At 34.3% G+C, this 22,585-nt stretch overlaps 1 protein-coding gene across 7 annotated transcripts in view; it reads right to left on the reverse strand.

Moving 5' to 3' along the window:
* The window catches only part of DNAJB14 (DnaJ heat shock protein family (Hsp40) member B14), a 49,162-nt gene that overhangs the window by 9,335 nt on the left and 17,242 nt on the right, over nucleotides 1–22,585 (reverse strand). For 6 of the 7 annotated variants that reach the window (XM_082391008.1, XM_082391003.1, XM_082391006.1 and 3 more), the window contains 4 exons: nucleotides 16,065–16,210; nucleotides 3,098–3,283; nucleotides 1,454–1,548; nucleotides 524–633 (listed from right to left, as the gene is read on the reverse strand). In XM_082391008.1, the coding sequence (XP_082247134.1) occupies nucleotides 524–633; nucleotides 1,454–1,548; nucleotides 3,098–3,283; nucleotides 16,065–16,210 (537 nt within the window). Of the gene's footprint in view, nucleotides 1–523; nucleotides 634–1,453; nucleotides 1,549–3,097; nucleotides 3,284–16,064; nucleotides 16,211–20,496; nucleotides 20,618–22,585 lie in introns of all 7 variants that reach the window. The other variant, XM_082391007.1, reaches the window with a different exon arrangement.

Below are 22,585 nucleotides of genomic sequence, written 5' to 3' on the forward strand. Positions count from 1 at the left end.
ATTGTATTACACTAAAGTTTTTTGGAAGGTATGCTGCATTAAATTTGCTATATGTCCTGATTGCTTATATATAAAGTATATTGTGGAAAAATACCTCACATAACAAAAAAGTAATATTTGCTTTTATTTAATCAATATTTTATAAACAGAAGAGTGAAGTCATACCCTAACGACACAAATCCTATGTGAGATCAATCACAACTCTATTTTTGTCTTTAAAGTATTTTTGTCTTCTAAAGTTTTTTGTCTTTGATGTCAACACATTACCTATTACATTAAATTGCCATCAAGTTCGAACGTAACACTTCTGTCTTTATCCACAATAGAACAGAAATGTAAACTAACATAATACAAACTTATTGCTTAAGTAAACTACCTTTAAAATTAGACATTTTTAAATCAGGTACACATGTAGTAATAGAATATTTGGCACTTAAAAGTTTAAAAGAGTACAAGGCCCTTTAAAGTTAGTTAGGTAAGAAACAACAGTTCTTTTTTTGTAAAACTTCACTGAGCTACTTACGATCTGGGATATAAGGAATAAGGAGGATTAGAGACCATCAATTGGCTTAATAATGACACGAGGATCAATACAATAATGGGCATCAGCTGGATAAACACAGAAAAACCTCCCTACAAAAAAATCATCAAAGAATAACAAATTGTAATATAACTTTAGTTGTCAATAATCCAACAATTGTCAAACATTTTTAGAGGAAGAAAGGACATTTGAGATCATCGGTTCAGTGCTTCCAAATCTGCCTGATCATACCAGCTTCCTGGGGTGATTCTTAAAAATACAACTTTTTAGGTGCTTCACCTAGAGATCCTGATCCTGATTTGGAAAACACTGGTATAACCTGATCTCATTTTACAGATGACGAAGTTCTCTGTCTCCCTCTTTATCTTCATACACAAAGACTCTATCAATATGCAGCAGGTTGCAAAACTATTTTTACCATGGATTTGAGGGTGGAACATGGACACTGATGACAGTGGTACAGCTGGGGACCAGGCATTTTAATTTCTGGTCCAGTGCTCTTTCCATTTATATTTCTCCTTCACGTAATTTAACTGCTATATGCAATTAGGTATAACTGCATTAGGATAAGGAAAGTGACTTCTAATTTAATTTTTTCAGTATTAATTCTAAATTCTTTAGAACCAACAATAAGAATTTATGTTCAGAACATGCACACTGCAAGTTTACCTTCATTAGAATCATAGAATATCAAATGTGAAGGTGTCATATTGACCAACCACCTGTCACCTTGACTTCTACCCCTGCTCCCCCAGTATCCCTAAGGGATTCTCTAGTCTCCATTGAACACCTCTGGTAAAAGAAAACTCATTACTTCATTTTAAACCAACTTGCCCTATATTCAGACAACTCTATGCTTTTCCTGAGCTAAAATTTGCCATTTTCTGATTTCTAATCATATCATAAACATACATCTCCTCTTTCTTCTTCTCTTTCATGTCCACTATGTTGATGCTGATGTTGATTGCTATAGCCAGCTCGTCCATTTGAAAATGAATGTACACTACCTAGAAAATTACAAGCAAGGTTAAATTAGGGAGAACAATTATCATCAGAAAAATCATATTTTCCTTTATATTTTTATTTATTTATTTTTAATTACTAAAACAATTCATGTTTGAGTAATGAATGCTTACTGCCCTCTCCTCTTGTGAGTGAAGGGTGGACAAAACCAGGAATGATTCTTCTTTGCTTCCCTTAAAGTAAAGGAGAAGCTCTTTCTTGATGAAAACTTGAATGAGAGTTCCTCCCTAATACTGCATACAGGGAGGACTTTTGCTGTGGTTGGTTGATTTTACAAACCTTGGATCATTAATCTGAAACTCTGCTTTCTGCATTTATCAATGAATCACAAGTACTTCTAGAAATCAAAAGCTCGTGCTCTAATTCATTTTTTAAAAACAGCTGTATAATATACTATGGTACAGGTGGACCACAATTTTCAAACATTTTCTTGTTGATGGACATTCAAGTTGTTTTCAAAAAAGGTGACCAACCAGAAATGGCTATCACTGATAAAGTAAACTATGTTATAACAAGCAAAAGAACTGCAAATCAACTATCAGAAAAATTCACTATTGTCTGAAAGATTTCTAATTGTTCCCAGCATATTTTTAGTCAAAATTATTAGTCTGAATAATTTTTTGTGAGAGGTAATTATGTATCCTAGTATGTCAAAATGCAGGTTATATTTTCAGTCATTAATTTGTATTTACACATCCTCTTTCTTTCAAGGATGCTTTACAAAATGCCTTATCAATGATCACAATCTTTCTCAATAATATTCAGACAGGACTACCAGGCCAAAGTATATTGCTACATTCATAAAGACTATCCTAATTTTGAATGGGATGTTTAACTTAGCACCTTTTGTTACTGCTGTAAACAAGACTGGAGCTATAATTTTAAACACCTTAGAGGAGCTACTCTTAAAGAAAATTAATTTCCACACAAGCAACTTACAGTAAATGTAAGTAAAACACAGTACTACTTATGCTGGTACTAAAAATCTATTCATTTAGTAGTACTTCTACAGTATTTTACTTTGATAGCCTAGTTCAAGAAATTATTTCTATCTTAATGTAATTTTTTAAAACCCACTTACTTTATATGTAACCCATGATTCAGACATTTCAATGGACAGTACCTCCACATACATCCATATTAACAATCTACAATATTATTAATGAAATCTACAAAGATCTTCAAAGAACAAATGTCAAATAGTCCTTCAAGGTACAGGTTACTTCCTATAATTGTATTGGCACTTAACTAATGCATTGCCACTAGATCTCCTACTTACAGATCCTTTCTTCAGCTCTATGTAAAATACACAACATCTTTTTAAAAATAAAGTATGTTCTAGGAAAAAGACAGACTTACAATAAAGGTAATAAGTCTAACAATTTTCTTCTATCTTCATGAAAAACCATCACAGGATCATAATACTATAAGAAAATGTCAGGGAGAAGGTACATAAATCTCTAAATAGCCTAACTGGAGGTGATGATCTCTAGCTTCATAAAGTACAAATATTTATAACTAACATTAAAATACCTGAAGGAAATCCACCACCAAAGAATATATTAAACAAGTCTTCTGGAGTTATATCAGCTTCACAACCTCTATGGAAATTAAATCTACCATTGTTCTGCTGATTACATGCTTGTTCTTCATTGCCTGTGAGGTCATACTGCTTTCGTTTTTCTGGATTGCTTAAAACCGCATAAGCGTTTCCAATCTCTGAAAAAGTAATGAGCAAAAGTTGATAAGCAAAGTTTTTTTTTTTTAACTTTTTAGGTTTATTTATTTATTTATTTATTTATTTTTGGCTGTGTTGGGTCTTCGTTTCTGTGCGAGGGCTTTCTCTAGTTGCGGCAAGCGGGGGCCACTCTTCTTCGCGGTGCGCAGGCCTCTCATTATCGCGGCCTCTCTTGTTGCGGACCACAGGCTCCAGATGCGCAGGCTCAGTAATTGTGGCTCACGGGCCTAGTTGCTCCGTGGCATGTGGGATCTTCCCAGAGCAGGGCTCGAACCCGTGTCCCCTGCATTGGCAGGCGGATTCTCAACCGCTGCGCCACCAGGGAAGCCCCGATAAGCAACGTTTTTATATTATACAAGACTGCCCCATATAAAGGCTACTTGTCAAACAACAACAAAAAATGACTTGAGGTTAATCAAAAAAATAAGACAGTAACAATTTCTTTTAAAGGTATTATACATTGCTTACAATTACACATATTACCTCCCAATACAATTTTTTATATTAATCAGGCAAGTCTCCCTACTGCCTGGAACATAAAGGAATGCTCATCTTGCTTTCTTACCACTGTGCTCCCCTAACTTCCTGCTTCTTTTCTTGAGTATCCCAATCTAGTCATTCATTACTGCCCTTCAAACCAATAACAATAGCAGTAGCCACCAACTACCAGGCTCTGAACCCAATATCTTATTACTTTATTCATTAGTGTCTCAACTTTACAGATGAGCCCCCTGAGGTTCAAAAAGGTTAGGAAACTTGTTCAAGGTCAAATTTATTTTAGGACAGTAAGTAAACTCTATGCAACCTACACCATAAACCTTTTTTCGCACACTCCAGCCCAGAGTAAGCTATTCTTCATTTATTCCTGAACAATTTATTTCTCTTAAACTGTCAACTCCATGAGGGTAGGGACTGTATCTAAGTTTTCACTGCAATATCCCCACGGTAGAGCATAGAGACTGAATTTGTTTTTGAATGAATCCATATATCCATATCTCTAGTCCTCCTATCTCACTTTGCTACTTTCATGATATTCATAAAGAATTCTATTGCCTACCTCATACTCCCATGCCCAAAAGATCACATTAATTACCAAAATGTCTTCTCGAGGTGATTTACAAAAGCTGTAACGCTTTAATCTAAATGCAAGAATCACCCTATTCACATTCTGAAACATCTAATAATTAATCATTTTATAAGAACAGCTTACTTCTTAAACTGGATCATAAGCCTCTTGCATATGGGATTATTTTAAAAATACTTTTGAGCTCCCATGTGGTGGCTGCCATAGGCACTGTGCAAGCAAATACGTGCTCATTAGGCAGTTGTTTCCAGAGGACTACATATCGCACTGAAATTAATCATATACAGATACTCTGGACCCTTTCTTCCGAATCAGAGATAGCTTTCAGGTGGTCTGTGAACCCTATGGTATGGTAGTTGTTTCCGGAGGACTACATATCGCACTGAAATTAATCATATACAGATACTCTGGACCCTTTCTTCCGAATCAGAGATAGCTTTCAGGTGGTCTGTGAACCCTATGGTATGGTAGTTGTTTCCGGAGGACTACACATCACACTGAAATTAATCATATACAGATACCCTGGACCCTTTCTTCCTAATCAGAGATAGCTTTCAGGTGGCCTGTGAACCCTAGGGTATGGTAGTTGTTTTTGGATGACTACATATCACACTGAAATAATTATATACAGATTCTCTGGACCCTTTCTTCTGAATCAGAGATAGCTTTCAGGTGGCCGGTGAACCCTATGATATGGTAGTTGTTTTTGGATGACTACATATCACACTGAAATTAATCATATACAGATACTCTGGACCCTTTCTTCCGAATCAGAGATAGCTTTCAGGTGGTCTGTGAACCCTATGGTATGGTAGTTGTTTCCGGAGGACTACATATCGCACTGAAATTAATCATATACAGATACTCTGGACCCTTTCTTCTGAATCAGAGATAGCTTTCAGGTGGTCTGTGAACCCTATGGTATGGTAGTTGTTTCCGGAGGACTACATATCACACTGAAATTAATCATATACAGATACTCTGGACCCTTTCTTCTGAATCAGAGATAGCTTTCAGGTGGCCTGTGAACCCTATGGTATGGTAGTTGTTTCCGGAGGACTACATATCATACTGAAATTAATCATATACAGATACTCTGGACCCTTTCTTCCGAATCAGAGATAGCTTTCAGGTGGCCTGTGAACCCTATGGTATGGTAGTTGTTTTTGGATGACTACATATCACACTGAAATAATTATATACAGATTCTCTGGACCCTTTCTTCTGAATCAGGAATAGCTTTCAGGTGGTCTGTGACCCCTATGGTATGAAAAATTAGGTGGATGGTCCACTTATCTGAGGAGATGGTCCAAAACTTTCTTCAGATTTTCAAATAGATCTGTGACTCAGAAATAGAGCAATCATTTATAATGTTGCTCCAAGGGAGAAGCATAATCAGAGATCCCAGCAATGTACTTACAAACACCATCAAGGTATTAACACATACCTTAAAAAGAAGTATAACCTTAAAAAGAAGTATATCTTTCAATATCTGCCAAAGTTGTACTTCCAGTAATAATATCAGTTTTAGGATTTAACCTCTATGCACTAAAAGGACTATTTCGGGTTCATAATGCTATTACTTTTTATACTAATAATATATTGGCAACCCAATTCTATCTTTAAGGCTTTGCTTTTTAAAAAAGTGATTTCCAAGCATTATGATATTTTAGAAAATATTTGTGAAAGATTGTCATAATTCATAATTCTATATGTAAGACAATTTATTCTATCTACTGTGACTAATTTTCTATTCACTTACTTTGTGCTATACCTATAATCAAGTTTTTTTTTTCAGGTCCTTATTATCTTACGAATTAAAACCAAAATTTATTTTGGTATTCAAAAGCCTCACAAAATACATATCCATCTCAGTGTTATTTACTTCACCAAGAGATACCTTCTGCTTTATTCATTTTTCCTTAATCACACCTTTTATTTTGAGGTTAACTTTAGATTCACATGAAGTTGTAAAAAATATTACAGAGAGATCCCTTCTATATGTTACCTAATTTCCCCAATGGTAATATCTTATAAAGTTATAGCACAGTATCACAGATAGGATACTGACATTGATACAATCAGGATACAGAACATTTCCATTACCGTCTCAGGTTGCCCTTTTATAACCACACCCACTTCCTTCCCCTCCATCCCCTCTTTAAATCCCCACAAACACTAACCACTCTATTCTCTATTTCTAAAATCTTGGCATTTCAAGAATGTTATATCAATGGAATAATACAGTATATAAATAGAATGACACCTCCCAGATTGGCTTTTTTCAATCAGCATAATTCTTTGGGGATGGATCCAAGCTGTTATGTAAGCCATTCATTCCTTTTTTATTGTTTTCCATGGTATGGATGTTTGTTTCACTAATCACCCAGTGAACAACATCTGGGCTGTTTCTAGTTTTTGGATATTACAAATAAAACTGCTATGTAGGGACTTCCCTGGTGGCGCAGTGGTTAAGAATCCGCCTGTCAATGCAGGGGACGTGGGTTTGAGCCCTGGTCTGGGAAGATCCCACATGCCGCGGAGCAACTAAGCCCGTGCGCCACAGCTACTGAGCCTGCGCTCTAGAGCCCATGAGCCACAACTATTGAGCCCATGTGCTGCAACTACTGAAGCCCACACACCTAGAGCCCATGCTCCGCAACAAAAGAAGCCACCGCAATGAAGAGTAGCCCCCGCTCGCCACAACTAGAGAATGCCTGCACACAACAACGAGGACCCAACACAGCCAAATATAAATAAGTAAAATTTAAAAAAAATGCTATGTACATTCATGTACATTCATGTACGTGTAAACTTAAATTTTTATTTCTGGGATAAATTCCCAGAAATGCAATTGCTGGGCTGTCTATTAGTTGAATACTTAGTTTTGTGAGAAACTGCTAAACTGTTTTACAGAGTGACTGTGTCATTTCATATCCCATCAGCAACGTGTAAGTGATCCAGTTACTCTGAATCCATACCAGTATTTGGTGTGCTTACTATTTTTTACTTTAACCATTCTGATAGGTGTGTAGTGATATCTCATTTTGGTTTTACTTTGCATTATCCCTAATGGCTAATGAATGATGTTAAAAAACCTTTTCACATGCTTATTTGCCATGTGTATATAATCTTTTGTGGGATGTCTCTTCATGTCTCTTAACCAATTTCTAATTGGGTTGTCTGCTTTTTAAATTTTGGGTTTGGGGGGTTCTTTATATATCCTAGACACTAGTCCTTTGTCAGATATGTGCTTGGCAAATATTTTCTCCTATCTTGTTGCTTGTCTTTTCCGCTACTTCATAGCATCTTTGCGGAGCAAACAAAAAATTTTTTGATGAAGTCCAACTTATCCACTTCTTGTTTTATAAACTGTCTAGTGTTAAGTCTAAGAAGTCACTGCATAGCCTAAGATTCTAAAGATTTGCTTCCATGATTTTTTGCTAAAAGTTAAAGTGTTGTTTTATATTTATATTCAAGATTCATGTCGAATTCATTCTTACATAAAGCATGAGATTTAGGTCAAGGTTAAATTTTGTTGTTATTGTTTTACCTATGAATGTCCAATTGCTCCAAAACCATTTGCTGAAAAGGTTATCTCTTCTCCACTGAATTATTTTGCACCTTTATCATATTGTATGGCTTCCCTGTCTTGTTCCACTGATCTATGTGTCTATCCCTCTACCAATATTACACTGTTTTGCTAACTGTAGCTATAAAGTAAGTCCTAAAATCAGGTACACTAATTACTCCTACTCCTTTCCTTTAATGAATCATTTTTATTTATTCAGGTTCTTTGTATTTCCATATGTTTTAGAATAAACTTGCTCTTATCTACAAAGAAGTCTTGTTAGGATTTTGACAGGAACTGTATTACATGTGTATATCAACTTGGGAAGTCTTGACATCTTTACTACCATGTCCTTCAATCCATGAACATGATATATCGTTCCATTTATTTAGATCCTCTGATTTCTTTCATTAGTATTGTATAGCTTTCAGCATACAAATCTCATACAAGTTTTGTTAAATTTACAGCTAAGTATTTCTTGTGTGTGTGTGATTGTGAACAGTAATGTATTTTTAATTTCAGTGTCTACATGTTCACTACTAGTATATAGAAATATGCTAAATAGAAATTGATTTTTGTATGTTTATTTGTACCCTGAAATCTTGCAGGATTCACTTACTAGTTCTAGGATTTTTTTTTTTTTTTGGTACATTCCGTGGGGCTTTTATACATGATCATGTTATTTGCAAATAGGTACAGTTTGATCTCTTCCTTTCCAGTCTGTGTGCCTTTTATTTCCTTCTCTCACCTTAATGCACTGACTAGAATTTCCAACACTATTTTGAGTAACAGTGGTGAAAGGGGACATTCTTGCTTGTTCCCAGTCTTAGGGGGAAAGCATTAAGTCTTTCACCGTTAAGTATACTGTTAACTGTAGGTTTTCTATAGTTGCTCTTTTATCAATTTGAGGCAGTTTCCTTTGGAATTACTATTTTTTTCTATCAGTGTTTTATTTCCTGTTAGTTTTACCATGAATGAGTGGAGAAATTTTTCAAATGCTTTTACTGCATTGATTGATAAAATAAGATTTTTCTTCTTCAGCCTATTAACATAGTGGATCACACTGACTGATATTCAAATAGTGAACCAGCTTTGCATCCTTGGAATAAACTCTACTTGGTCAGGATGTATAATTCTTTTAAAAGATTGTTGAATTCTGATATTTTATTAAGGATATCTGGGTTTATTCCATGAAGGATATTAGTCTGTAGTTTTATTTTTTTTGTAGTGTCTTTGACTGGTTTTGATAGCAGGGTAATAATTATTTTGTGAAATGGATTGGGAAATATTTCCTTCTCTTCTATTTTCAGGAAGAGACTGTAGAATTGGTTTTAACTCTTCTTGAAAAGTTTCATAGAATTCTCCAATAAAGACATCTGAGCCTGGAGATTTCCTTTTTGGAGTTTCCTAATTACAAGTTTACTTAACAGTTATAGGGCTGTTCATATTACCTACTTCAAAGTGAGTGAGTTCTGATCATTTTCAATTTTCAAAAAATTGGTTGTAAATTTATGTGTGTGGAGCTGTTCATAGTATTCTCTTACCCTTTTGATGTTTGCAGGGTTTGTATCCTTGTTTCTGATACTATTTTTGATAATAGTAAATTGTCTTCTTTTTTCCCTTTGTCAGTCTGTCAATTTTATTGATCTTTTCAAACAACTAGTTCTTTTGTTTCACTGATCTTCACTATTGTTTTTCTGTTTTCAATTTTACTGATTTCCACTCTCACCTTTATTTCCTTCCTTCTTCTTGCTTTAGGTTTACTTTGCTCTTCTTTTTCTAGTTTCATGAGGAGAAGCCTAGATGACTAAGGCTGTTCCTCTCTTCTAATACGTGCACTAAGTGTTATGTTTCCTCTTAGTGTTGCTTTAGCTGGTTCCCTCGAATTTTTGATATGTTGAATTTTTATTCAGTTTAATGTATTTTTAAAAAATTCTCTTTGAGATTTCTTTGACCCATAGATTATTTGGAAGTGTGTTGTTCAGTTTCCAAGTGATTGAACATTTTCCAATTATCTTTCTGTTATTGACTCTATTTTGATTTCATTGTGGTCAAAGAACACACTCCGTATGATTTCAGTTTTTTAACTTGGTAGAAATTTATTTTATGATCCAGGACATGGTCTAACTTGGAGTATGTTCTGAGCACTTGAAAAGATTTTATAGTCTGCTGTTGGGTGGAGTGTTCTATAAATGTTGATTAAATCTTCTTGGGTAATAGTGGTGTTTAATTCTTTTATATTCTTGCTGATTTTCTGTCTTTTTGTTTTATCAAGTGTTGAGAGAGCGGTGCTAACGTTTCCAACTATAATTGTGAATTTACCTATTTCTCTTTCCAGTTGTATTAGTTTTTGATTTACATATTTTGCATCTGTTTTTTGGTGCATACACATTTATATTGTTATATCCCCTTGAAGGATTGTCTCTTTATCATAACATAATATCTCTCTCTGGTAATTTTTTTAGTCTAAATTCTACTTTTTCTAGTATTAATACAGCTATTCCACTTTCTTTTGATTAATGTTTACATGATATACCATTTTTCATTTCTTTACTTTCAGCCTGTCTATATTGTTATAAATGCAGTGAGTTTCTTATAGGTAACATATAGTCGAGTTATATATTTTTAATTCACTCGGCCAATCTGTCTTTTAATTGATATATTCAGATCATTTACATTTATATGTAACTACTGATTAGTTAGAGCGTATGTCTACCATTTTATTTTTTGTTTTCTGTTGTTTTCTTTTTCCTGACTTCCTGGGAGTTATGTGAACATGTTTTTTAGAATTCCATTTTGATTTATCTAGTATTTTCTGACTCTATCTCTTTGTACAGTTTTTCAGTGGTTGTTCTAGATATTATATTATGTATACATAACTTACAACAGCCCACTGGTATCATCACTTTTCTAGTTCAAGTGTACTGTGAAATCCTTACTTCTACTTCTCTTTACTTTCCTTTGTTCTTCCCCATTTATAATGTAACTGCCTTACGTATTTTCTCTACACACATTGAGAACCACATCAGATAATATTAAAATTTTTGCTTCAAATGTCAAACATAATTTAGAAGTTCAAGAGAAGCAAAGTATATTGCATTTACCCATATTTTTGCTTATGCTGTCCTTTCTTCCTTCTTGATATTTCAGATTCCTTTTTTTATTATTTTCTTTTGTTTAGAAAATTTCCTTTAGCTATTCTTTTAGGGTATGTCTGCTAATGACAAATTCTATGACTTTTCCTTCATCTGAAAATATCTTGATTTCCCCTTCATTCCTGAAAGATATTTTTGCTGGGTATAGAATTCTGGGTTGATAGTTTCTTTTCTTTCAGTATTGAAAAATGTGCCACTTCTTCCCAGCCTGCATGATTTCGGATGTGAAATTCACTGTCATGTGAATTGCTTTTCCCCTACAGGTAAGGTGTCACTTCTCTTTTGCTGCTTTCAAGGTTTTTTCTTTATCTTCAGTTTTCAGAAGTTTGACTATGATGTGTCTTCGTGTGGATATCACTGGGCTTATCTCTTTGGAGTTCACTCAACTTCTTAAATTATGGAAGTTTATATCTTTTGTCAAGTATCTGAAGTTTTCAACCTTTATTTTTTTTAGTACTTTTTCAGCTATGCCCTCTTTCTCCTCTTCTTCTAGGAAACATATAAGAATGTTAAATCTTTTGTTATAGTCTCACTTGTATGTGAGGTTATGTTCCTTTTTTCTCTTTCAGTCTATTTTCTCCACTGTTCAGATTGAATAATGTCCATTTTTCTATTTTCCAGTTCACTGATTTTTTTTTCCTCTGTTATTCTGCTGTTTATGTTATTCATTGCTAGTTTCATTTTGGTTTTGTACTTTTAATTTATAGAATTTCTATTTGATTCTTTATACCTTGAGTTTATTTGCTCAGACTTTCTATTTCTTTGCTGAGACTTTTATTCTAAATGTTTCAAGCATATTTTTAATTGCTCATTGAAGCATTTTTATGATGGATGCTTTAAAGTCTTTGTTAGGCAATTCTAACCCTTCTGTCATCTTCATGTGCATTTCTATTGATTGACTTTTTAAATATGATTTGAAGTGTTCCTAATGTTTAGTATGGTAAGTGATTTTCAATTGATTTGTGATCATTTGAGTTATTGTCTTATAAGGCTCTGGACCTTATCTAAAGCTTCTAATTGTCCTGTTTGGTACAGGAAGTGAGGATACCACCTTGTTACTCCAAGGTGGGAGTAGAAGTTGAGGTTTCCCCCTTGGCCTCTGATGGCGTCTGAAAGAAGAGGCTCCTCATCACTGATGGGCAGGGATGGGATTTCCAGTCCCCAATCAAGCCTCCACTGATATCTCTTTGGCTGGAAAGAGGAGGGGTGCCTCATTATTGCTCCCCAGGTGGCTTTAATGACACCACAATGATATGGCTTTGCTTACCTCTGGATGGCAGTGAAAGTCCAGGCCACTTATAACACTACCCCGGGTGATGGGGGAGAGGAAGGGATACCTTGTTACTGCCGGTAGCAGTGGAAGTAACAGCTCCCTACTCAATCTTCTCTGTTACCACCCCAGTTGGGAGGGTAGGGCATCTCATTACAGCCTGGAAAGGGTGACAGTATAGGTTCTCAGCCTCTGCTGGTGTGGGTGTGGGTGGGGCCACAGTTTTTTCTGTGGTATTTGGCTGCGGTAGAATGACTACTGCTTAAAAGTTTTCTGTCTTACTATGTCACCCCTTTCCAGGTTGTTTGGCTAGAGACAGCAGGCCTTTCTTGGGAATTGTTTGTCTGTGCTCATTGGTGTTTCTGGGTTATCTGCTTCTCCAGCACCCAGTCTAAGACATAAAAGGCAAAAGGAAATCCAAGCAACACACTGCCATGTTGTTCTTTGGGTCCCAAGGTCCTTAGCTGGTCTACCTTCTTCCCTCTATGTTTCAGTTTTCTTATGTTTGTTTTACTTTATAACTGATATCCAGTTGCACTTTAGTGTGAGGAACAGGGAAAAGTATAACTCTTCCATCTTCCTGAAAGTGGAAGTCATCACTGACTTTTAAATCACTTCCCTCATTCTCATATCCAAGTTTCTGCCATCTTCTCTCTTCATTAACCATAGAAATCATACACACCTTGAGTAAACTCTTAATTCTCACCTATTATATGGTGGCTTCTCCAATTACTCTGATTATGATTCTACTTTATCTTTCTGACTTTTCTTCAGACATCTTTATTCTATGTTTTGAATTTAATTACATTCAGTCTTCTGGGAGATCCTGGGTAAATCAGTTAATCTCTCTGAGCCTCAGTTTTCTTATTTGTGAAAGACTGACACTGGTTCCCATCTATTTCAGAAGATTGTTAATAAGCATTACATTTTTAAAAATAGGAATGAAAAACTATAAAATGCTTGTCAAATGTTAGGTATTACTATTATTCCAAATGTTCTGTGTGAGTCTTGTCTCCTCTTCATAAATTACAAATTCTTTGAGTAAGAGGATATCTCATATTTTCTTACTGTATTTCTCTCAGAATTAGCCCATAGGGTAGAACTGATTTCTCTGTTCTTATAGATTCACTCTAGATGTTAAGAATATTGAACTACCAAACCTAACATAGGCAGTAGCATCTGATCCATTATTATTTATCAAGCAAACATATAAACAGCTAATCAATGCCCTTGTCATTATATTCACGTATATGTAAACAGGCACATGTACTATTCAAACAGTCTCTGAAATACTTGGGAGTCTTTGAAGGTCAAGGTAGACTGGGCATGTTTTGAAGATATCCACATCAGACAGAAGAAAAGGGATCCATTTGATTCAAATATTTTTTTAAGGTATGTTTATATATACTATGCAAGTCACTGTCTAGATTTAAATAAAATATTCCCTGCTTTGAGAAACTCACAAACATAACTAAAGAACAAACAGCTACATGAAGTTAAGAGTTCATTTAGTCTACTCTCTTTGATAGTAATCTTTTATTTTTAAAGTTTTACAAAACACACAAATGAAAATATCTCTTCTATCTAATTTAATTCCTTAACCAATTATCTCCTCTTTTTCTATTCTTGAAAGATATAAAAAACAAGTGGTTTCCATCTTCTGTAAAAAGTATTTTGGCAATTACAGAGCAATAAATCTATACTTACCTCTCATATAAACAAAAAACTATAGTCTTTACTTAGAATAAACAGCTTGGTATCCCAAACACAGAAGTTTAGATCAAATGGTTAAAAATAAAATAAGACAATTCAGAAGGTAATGAAAAGGTCCTATGTGTTGAATGAATGAAACCTGCCATTTCTGTGTGCTGACACACTAGCAGTAATATCTTCTAATTAACTACCTTTGCTCACCAAGCATCTCTGGCTTACAATCTGGGTTTTCTTTTCTTTAGTTTTTTTAGCCATGCCACGTGGCACGTGGAATTCACAGACTAGGGATCGAACCCGTGCCCCCTGCAGTGGAAGCGTGGAGTCTTAACCACTGGACTGCCAGGGAAGTCCCAACAATCTTGGTTTTCTATGTAGTTTCCACTCAATGAAATATGGGTTCATCAACCACCACCCTATTATGATCTTCTTTGGAGTTAATAAATTGGCATTCTGATTTACAAATAACCCCCTATGTATTGAATAATGTGCGCCTTTCCTCTAGAGATGAATCACCGCCCAGCATGTTGATAAATATTAAGTTTCTAGTTTTGCAAAGTGTAGTATTAGACTCTGAAATGTACCACACCAAAGAACAATCACCTTTGTTAAACTCCTCTAAGTGTCTGTGTGGGGTGACATATATGTCGCTCACCTCTTCAAAACACAACACAGGCTGTAAAAATATTGGTAGGTCCACTTACTGTTATTCTAAGACCAATAATGCTAACATGACTTCAATACAGAAATGGGAGAAAGAAGCAGTTAAATGTCGTTAACATTAATGAAGAATTAATACTGAAATCATCTAACAGATCACAAACATGCAAATAACTCACTGCCAATGTGTTTAGACATCGTAAAAACACAAAAAATTTTAAATTAAACGATTTTAATTCAGAAAGTGAAAAAAAGGTTTTTAACTTTGGGGGGAAATATGTGCTAAAGTTAGTGTTTTTGAGTAAAGCAGCTTTTCCTGTGCTTTCAACACGCCACTTTTAATCTAAGGAGACAGAGAAGGCTCTCACTGTCACAGAGACAGCTACTTTCACCAGCACCACTTTGGCAGCTGCTTTTACTGGAAAATATTAATAATCCCCAAATGTATTTTGCTTGCCAACTTCTTTTAAGAAATAAAACTGTATTGCAAACAATTTTAACAGTATTTTTATGAATGACAATTGAGTCATCTATCTTTTAGGAAAATTTAAAATGATTATCTCCTTCCTGTTATTCCAAGACCCCAGCATTTCACTGTAAACATCATACATTGGCTTTATGAATGTCAAATTCACAAGAACAAATAATCACAAATTTAAGCATTTTCCTATGAATCAGAAGTTAACTATTATGAATAAATTGTAATAAACATGAATTATAAAATCAGTTCTCTCACACTTATTTACTAAATTGGCAAAAAAAACTGAAATAATAAGAAAGAAAATGAAGAAAATATTAGCCAAGAGAAAAGAAACATTCTTGAAAAAAAAATCACAGTAGTTAGAACTACATATGAAAAATGCAAAAATTGGCCAGAGTTAACAGAAATAGAAGAATACTGGACAAATAGTGATTGCAAGTAATTTCCCAATTCTAGACAGTCTCTAATATCTCAAAAACTCATAAAAAAATATATTGCTTTTAGTTCTTTTAGAACCAGCTGGTAACATGCTAGAAGCTCACGCATAATCATCACACTACTTGTACGTAGTAAACTAGAAGGCGTGCATGGGTATCTAGAAAAGTTACTTAGAACTTTGCCAAAACTGACATGTCGCTTTTGTGAAGCCAAACAGCATTTGTTTGGCTCTTGGTTTAACAAGTTAATAGTGAAGTTTTAAAGGATTTTGAGGAGGCTTGCTTATGCTGGCTTCTAAATGCACCAGTCTAAAGGCAGAATTTAATATTCTAAAACACTGTAAAGTGGATTCTGAAAAGGGCTTAGAAAATTGCTTTAAAAGGTTTACTTTACTTTTAAAAGCATCTGTTGCTCCAGGTGCATGGTTTTTGTCTGGATGAAACTTCAAAGCAAGCTTTCTATAAGCTTTTTTCAAGTCTTCATCACCAGCATCTTTGGTAACTCCAAGTACTTCATAGTAATTTTTACATTTGTTTATGCTGTGAACAAGAGAATGTGTTACATTGTAAGTAAACTTCAAGGAAGAGCTTCGAGTAATACCTCTATTTTTTTTATTTATTAGAATAGTATAAAGAACTGTCTGTGGACTGTTTTCTCGATATCAAGTTATAGTTTATCCGTTAAGGGTTATTGCTCCATTCTCTTTTTCAATCACAGACCATTTTCCCAACCTCTCCCAATCTAAGAATTGACCATAAGAATGTCCTTGGTGCAATTTATCACAACTACAGAGAAGTAAAGCAAAGCTCACAACAAATGTGGATGAAGCACAGAGCACACACTGCAACTAAAACGAGAGAGTAAGAACAATTTTATAGTACTCTTAAGTGCATAAATAAATTCCAAAACTCCTCGCAAGTATGTCACAGCTAAAGATTAATGTGCATTGCATTCCAAGAGTTTTATTGTTGCATAATGTAAACCTAACCAAGTATCAAAGCAACAGTTTAGTGCATGTAGACAATTACAGTACCCTATGGCTTCAATGTCAAGTTAATTCAGCTAGGCAATGCTAAAAAGAATTCATTTGTGTCAGTCTCTATGAAAGATAAAATCTCATAATAAAATACATCATGGGACTCAAAAATATTTGTTACATCTGATTTTCATTATGATGAACATACTCTTAAAGATTACTTACATGTTTATAACCCTAAATATGCAACGTTTAAGCCCAGAGTCTTTGAAGTATGTTAGGAAAAGAAATACTCTGAATGGAGCAGAGAATACTAATCCTTTTGTATGCTAACTTTCTCCCATGACCTAAAAATTTTCCTTCACTAAAATACAGCTACATTTTAAATATTTTTTGTTGAGTACTATATAACTTTAAATGTGTTCCATGTATGAGCAGCTTGATGACAGAAGTAGTAAGAAGTAAAAGGATCTGAGGCACAACTGTTCCCTGACAGCTAAAGAACTGCAAAGGCTGACTTGAAATTTTCAGAGAAAAGAGACAAGATTGGTCTTATTTCGCTACTAAACCTATTAGCCATCACAGTGCTTGGTACATGATGGGTTCTCAGTAAATATTTATGGAATAAATGAACCTTAGCTCTCCTTTCATAATGAAAGCATTCATCATTTGTTATATGAACAAGGGGAAAAAAAGAACACACTGAAAAGATTATAGAATTTTTTAATAATCACAACAAAAATCTGTTAGGCAGTCTTCTTCAGAGTAATAAAAATTAAAATTAGATTTTTCTACTTTAGATACTTAATAAATATGAACACAAGTCAATTTTATTTCATAAACATGACATTTCCTTTATTTAGTCAATAATATTTATTGAGCACCAACTAAGTCCCAGGGCACTTGAGATCTATTAGAGAACAAAACAGAGAACGATCACTGCCTTTGTAGAGACTCATTCTCCTAGATATGTTAAGAAACTATGTGATAGAAAACAAGGGAAGAACGACATGTACAGAACACCTACTGTGTGTCAGGCACATATCCACAACCCCATATCCATGTTCCAACATCCATAAAGTTCTGAAAAATGGAAGTTATTCTATAACTAACTTGACTGCAAAAACCTGACTTGGAAACTTTCAGAGGCAAAATTTCAAAGGCAAAACTGAACTGATGTGAAGCTGCTATATAGTCTTCATTTATCACATTCAAGTGTGATATTTGTACCTTTTGCTGCAGAAATGGCACTATTAGGTTAGGGCTGCTTACCAGACCCTGCTAAGACATTATGTAATCTATAACATATGCTCCTTAGTACTTTTCGAAAATATGAAGATCCCGAGTTCCAAACTACATCTGGTCCACAAAAATTTCACGTAAAGAATTGTAGAATCTTATTATGCTGATTATTTTACACAAATTATCTCATTTACTCCTCATTAGGTAGATATTATTCCTATTTAACCAATGAGGAAATCAAGGCTTCGAGTGGTTATGTAAATTGCCAAAAGTCATATAACCAAGTAACAGATGGAAACCAAAATTTATTTCTTCAACAAAAATTTACTGAATATCCACTTTCTGCTAGATGCTGTTTCAGACACTACAGTGGTAAATAAAGCAGTCAAAAAATCCCTCCTCACATTAAATTTAAAATTGGGAGAGAGACAAGCAATTAACAAATATAGAAGTAAAATACGAAGTACATCATATGACATCATATGGTGATATATATTTAGAGAAAAATGAAGTGGCAAAGGGAAATAGTGAATGGAAAGAGAGGCCTGCTATTTTAAATAGGGCGATTAGGAAAGGCCTCACAAGTGAAGATTCAATCCTCAGTTTGTCTGACTTGAAAATCCTGCTGTCTCAGAATCAGAATAAAGAAGAAAAGGAGCCCATTCAGACTCCAGACCAACCATCCACTTCCTTCTATTTGCTCTTCTAATCTGTGTTTAAACAGATTCTCTGTTGGTTTCGGTGCCCCAAACATGCCTTCTCTGCCTCTCTTCTTGTTTAGTTAGTTTCTACAACATCTTCAGACCTCAGCTGAGCTCTTCCTTTTCTCAAGAACTCAGATTCCTCAAGACTAAGTTTGGTGACCCTCTTATATTCTCCTAAAGCTCTCTGAACTTAGCCCTATCCCAGCAATTATCTTAAATGTACCACAGCTATCAGTTTACATGTTTGACTACTTTTCCAGACTATTAGGCCCCCTGAAAGCAGGGATTGTGTCTTGTTCACCATATGTGTTGAATGGATGGATGACTAGTACAATTTGAGGGCAGAAATGGTGAAGATCTAAAAGTCATTTTTGGACCAAAGATAATGTGCTGTAAGAAAAATATAGTTGGCATCAAAAAATCAATTTGGAATAGAAGACTGTGGGACAAGGACCAGAGCTAAAAATATGACAGACACTATCTGAACACAAAAGACAAAAGGCAGTGATAAACAAAACACTGAACAATCCTAAAGTCATTACTACTTGCTTTGAATGCATAAGATGTTTCCTTATGACCAGATTAATCCTATAAAATTATGTTGTTGATTATTTCCTGAGCACAAAAGGCTAGGCAATAGAAAAAGGCAGACTAGGAGAGGGCTGCTGGATAGTATAGGGAAATTAGTTTGGAATTCACAGTCCTCTAGAGATGGGTCATAAAGCTAAGTACTGTCACAAAGAGAAAAAAGGTAGGAAAAACAATTATTTTACTAACTCTTAGCCGTATCTAGCTCTACCATATCTTCCTTGCACTGAATTTTTCATCGTATATTAGAGAAGAAATTCTTTGAGAAGCTAGCAGAGAGGTATAAAGTCAACATCACCAATGGACAAGCTGTAGACTACATATCTCAAGTAACGCTACAAATATACTCATTTACTTAATTTTTCACACCTAAATGAGAAATTACCATTCACAAATTAATTTTAATCTATATATTGTTCATTATACTCCTTTTCACCAACTAACTGCATTTGTCACATTTTTTTATAGTTTGCTCCTTACTGAAAGATTCAAACCTTCTTCACCATCCTCACCAAAGACTAAAAAAAGAAGGAAGGAAGGAAGGAAGGGAGGGAGGGAGGGAGGGAGAGAGGGAGGAAAGAAAGAAAGAAGGAAAGAAAAGAAAGAAAGAAAGAAAGAAAGGAAGGAAGGAAGGAAGGAAGGAAGGAAGGAAGGAAGGAAGGAAGAAAGAAAAAAAAAAGAAAAGAAAAAAGAGGTAATCTATTACCTGCCCTGGAAGAAAATATCGTGCAAAAGGCCAGAAAGATATGTCTGGGAGCTCAACAGCGGAGATGCATGCATGGCTCAACTTTTATGTCTTCCTTTATGTGTGAGAAAGCATTCTGGCCGTGGAAGGAGGGGTCTCTTTCTATTCTTTTTTTCATATATTATAGATGAGTTTTAAATAAACTTCAAATTTAATTTCTGTTTAGGAAAATAATTCCTTATTCCTGAGACAAAGGTTTATCTATTTTATAAATTTAGCAAAATGGTTTATTTTGTTTTCATTTAAAGAACTACAGCTAAATCCAATCCTAATGAAATCCCCATAATTCAAATAATTTTAACAGTTATACAGAAGTGTTCCTAATTGATAAATATAATGATGGCCAGTTAATGATTTCTCACTGATCTTGTAAATTTTTAAAATAAAAGATGCGCTTTTTTTCCATGAGATATTAAAAGTCTCTTTAAATTAGATCCAGGACACCTTTTGCTCTGTAATTTTTCAATATATTTCAACGCAAAGACAACAAATAGTGCTTAGTTTCACAGAATATGAGTTTTTACAAAGTTACACACTTTTTCTTCAGTCTTACTGTAAGCTAGCTCTTACTTATGCAATGGATGCAGTATTATTGCATGGCTTCTCCCATTGAGCCAAATTGTCACTGAGCAACTTGTTTGCATAATCGTGCTAACCAACAAGATAACATGGCTTTCTTCAGAAAAATCCCCTGTGTATAGGTAAAACAAAAACAAAAACATACAGCATGTAAGTGTTTGCTGGTGATCTGTTACCTCACTAAAGCGACACTTACAGAAGGCTAATATAACGAGTAAGTGTTACATGATTAGCTAAGCAACTCTTATACAGTATAAGGTACCAAGTGAAATACTTTGAATAACTTAGGGGTTCTATTAAAGAATGTTCTGGTCATATTTATCCCCAAAGGAAAAAAACTTCATTTATTTAATTTTAAAAAGGTATGCTGAAATTATTGATAAGAGAAACAATCTCTAATACAGGTATACTACTAAGCTAATACTTGTACTCCACAAAAATTCAGTCTCAAACTTGGCTGGGTCCACAGTGCTAGCCAGCAATCCTGCCATTCCATCTGCCTTTACCCTCTGCAAATATTCCATACCTTTACCACTCTTCTCAGGCTTTCAATCTCATCTCTTTTCTTCTAACTCTCAGAGGATAACTTCATCTCCAATTTCATAGAGAATACAGACCCAAAAGACAGGAAATCTCTCAACATTTTATTTCCATCTGTCCAATTCTGGCCATATACAAAGGGGATCTGCACCCACAATCATCTTTCATCTTTCACACAATTCACTCTATTTAGGTCTTTTACTGAGAACAAGTTCTCCCAGTAAAAAGTAATTTCTACAAGAAAATAAAATTTGTTTTTGGAGAGATGTGGTTTCCTGAAACACATTTCAGCACACTGTTTAATTAAAGGTTTTTCTTAAAGAAATTCAAAAGCAAGTCTCTCATTTATTCACTTATCTCACTTATTCAGCCACCTCTGACACAATACTACAGTTATAAAAGTCGTTAGCAAGATTATTTATAATTCTCAAAGTACTTCACTACCATTCAGGCTAACCAAATACCCTTTACCATGATTAGGGAGTCTTTGTTTCTTATTGTGGTCACACAGATAAAATGTTACATTCAAGCTTTAGCATCTGAATATATATGAAGAAAAGCAAAATATAAATACATTGATACTTGATTTAAAAATAACTTCAATTCCAAATTATGGTGAGTAAAAAAGAATTAACTAAAAATAAGAATGGGGAAAAAAAGGGTGAAAAAAGAAAGAAAATAAGATTAAAAGAGAAACAGATAAGAAAGGGCAAAAGAGAAAGAAAACTAGCTTTACCTACTTTTCACTTAAGCTAGTTCACTGTACTATTCACTCTCTATGTTGAATTATCCGATTAATCACTGTTCAGAGTCCTTCATCCTTATACTTTAGTTTCCCTAGACAGCAATTTCAGTACAACATCAATACAGTTTCCTTAAGCTATAGCAGGAAACCATAACAGTATTTTCTCCAGTGTTTCATACTCAGAAGTTCATTTACTTTCCAGAAAATCTTTTCTTAATTATAAAATTAATAAAGTCAATCTCCAAAACCCAGTTCATAATTTTCCAATTCTACCTAATTCTTCTGCTTTAAGTAGACGTGTATCATGAAGTAAAACTAAAACACTGAGACAGAATGATCAGAGTAAGAGAAATATTAAAAGGAGAGGACGTTATAGTGCGTGCATATATATAAAGATAGCCTTAAAGAAAGAATATAAATAGAAAAAAAACCCTATCCTTCATTAATATAAGTAGGAAATTGAAAATGCTGTTGCAATTGCCCTCAATTTTCTTCTCATATGAAATTCTCCTGCTTTTATATATATATATATATATATATATACGTGACAAAACAATTCTTTATCCTCTTTCAATATTGTTATCTAAACACTGTATTGTGTCAAAAATCGAAACAATTTGCCTCAAAAAATTTCCTTCTGTAAGTAGCTTTGTGGCTTATAGTTACTTTAAAAGATGGAAACTTCCACAGAATTGGTAATTTACAGACTGATTTTATAAAGAATATAAAGCATAAGACACCCAGAGTTCAATTTCTCAATGTCTGTTCTTCTACTGAATTATAATTCAAACCCAT

The sequence above is a fragment of the Balaenoptera borealis genome (assembly GCF_965194805.1).
Source record: "Balaenoptera borealis genome assembly, chromosome: 4".
NCBI classification, from domain to species: Eukaryota; Metazoa; Chordata; class Mammalia; order Artiodactyla; family Balaenopteridae; genus Balaenoptera; species Balaenoptera borealis.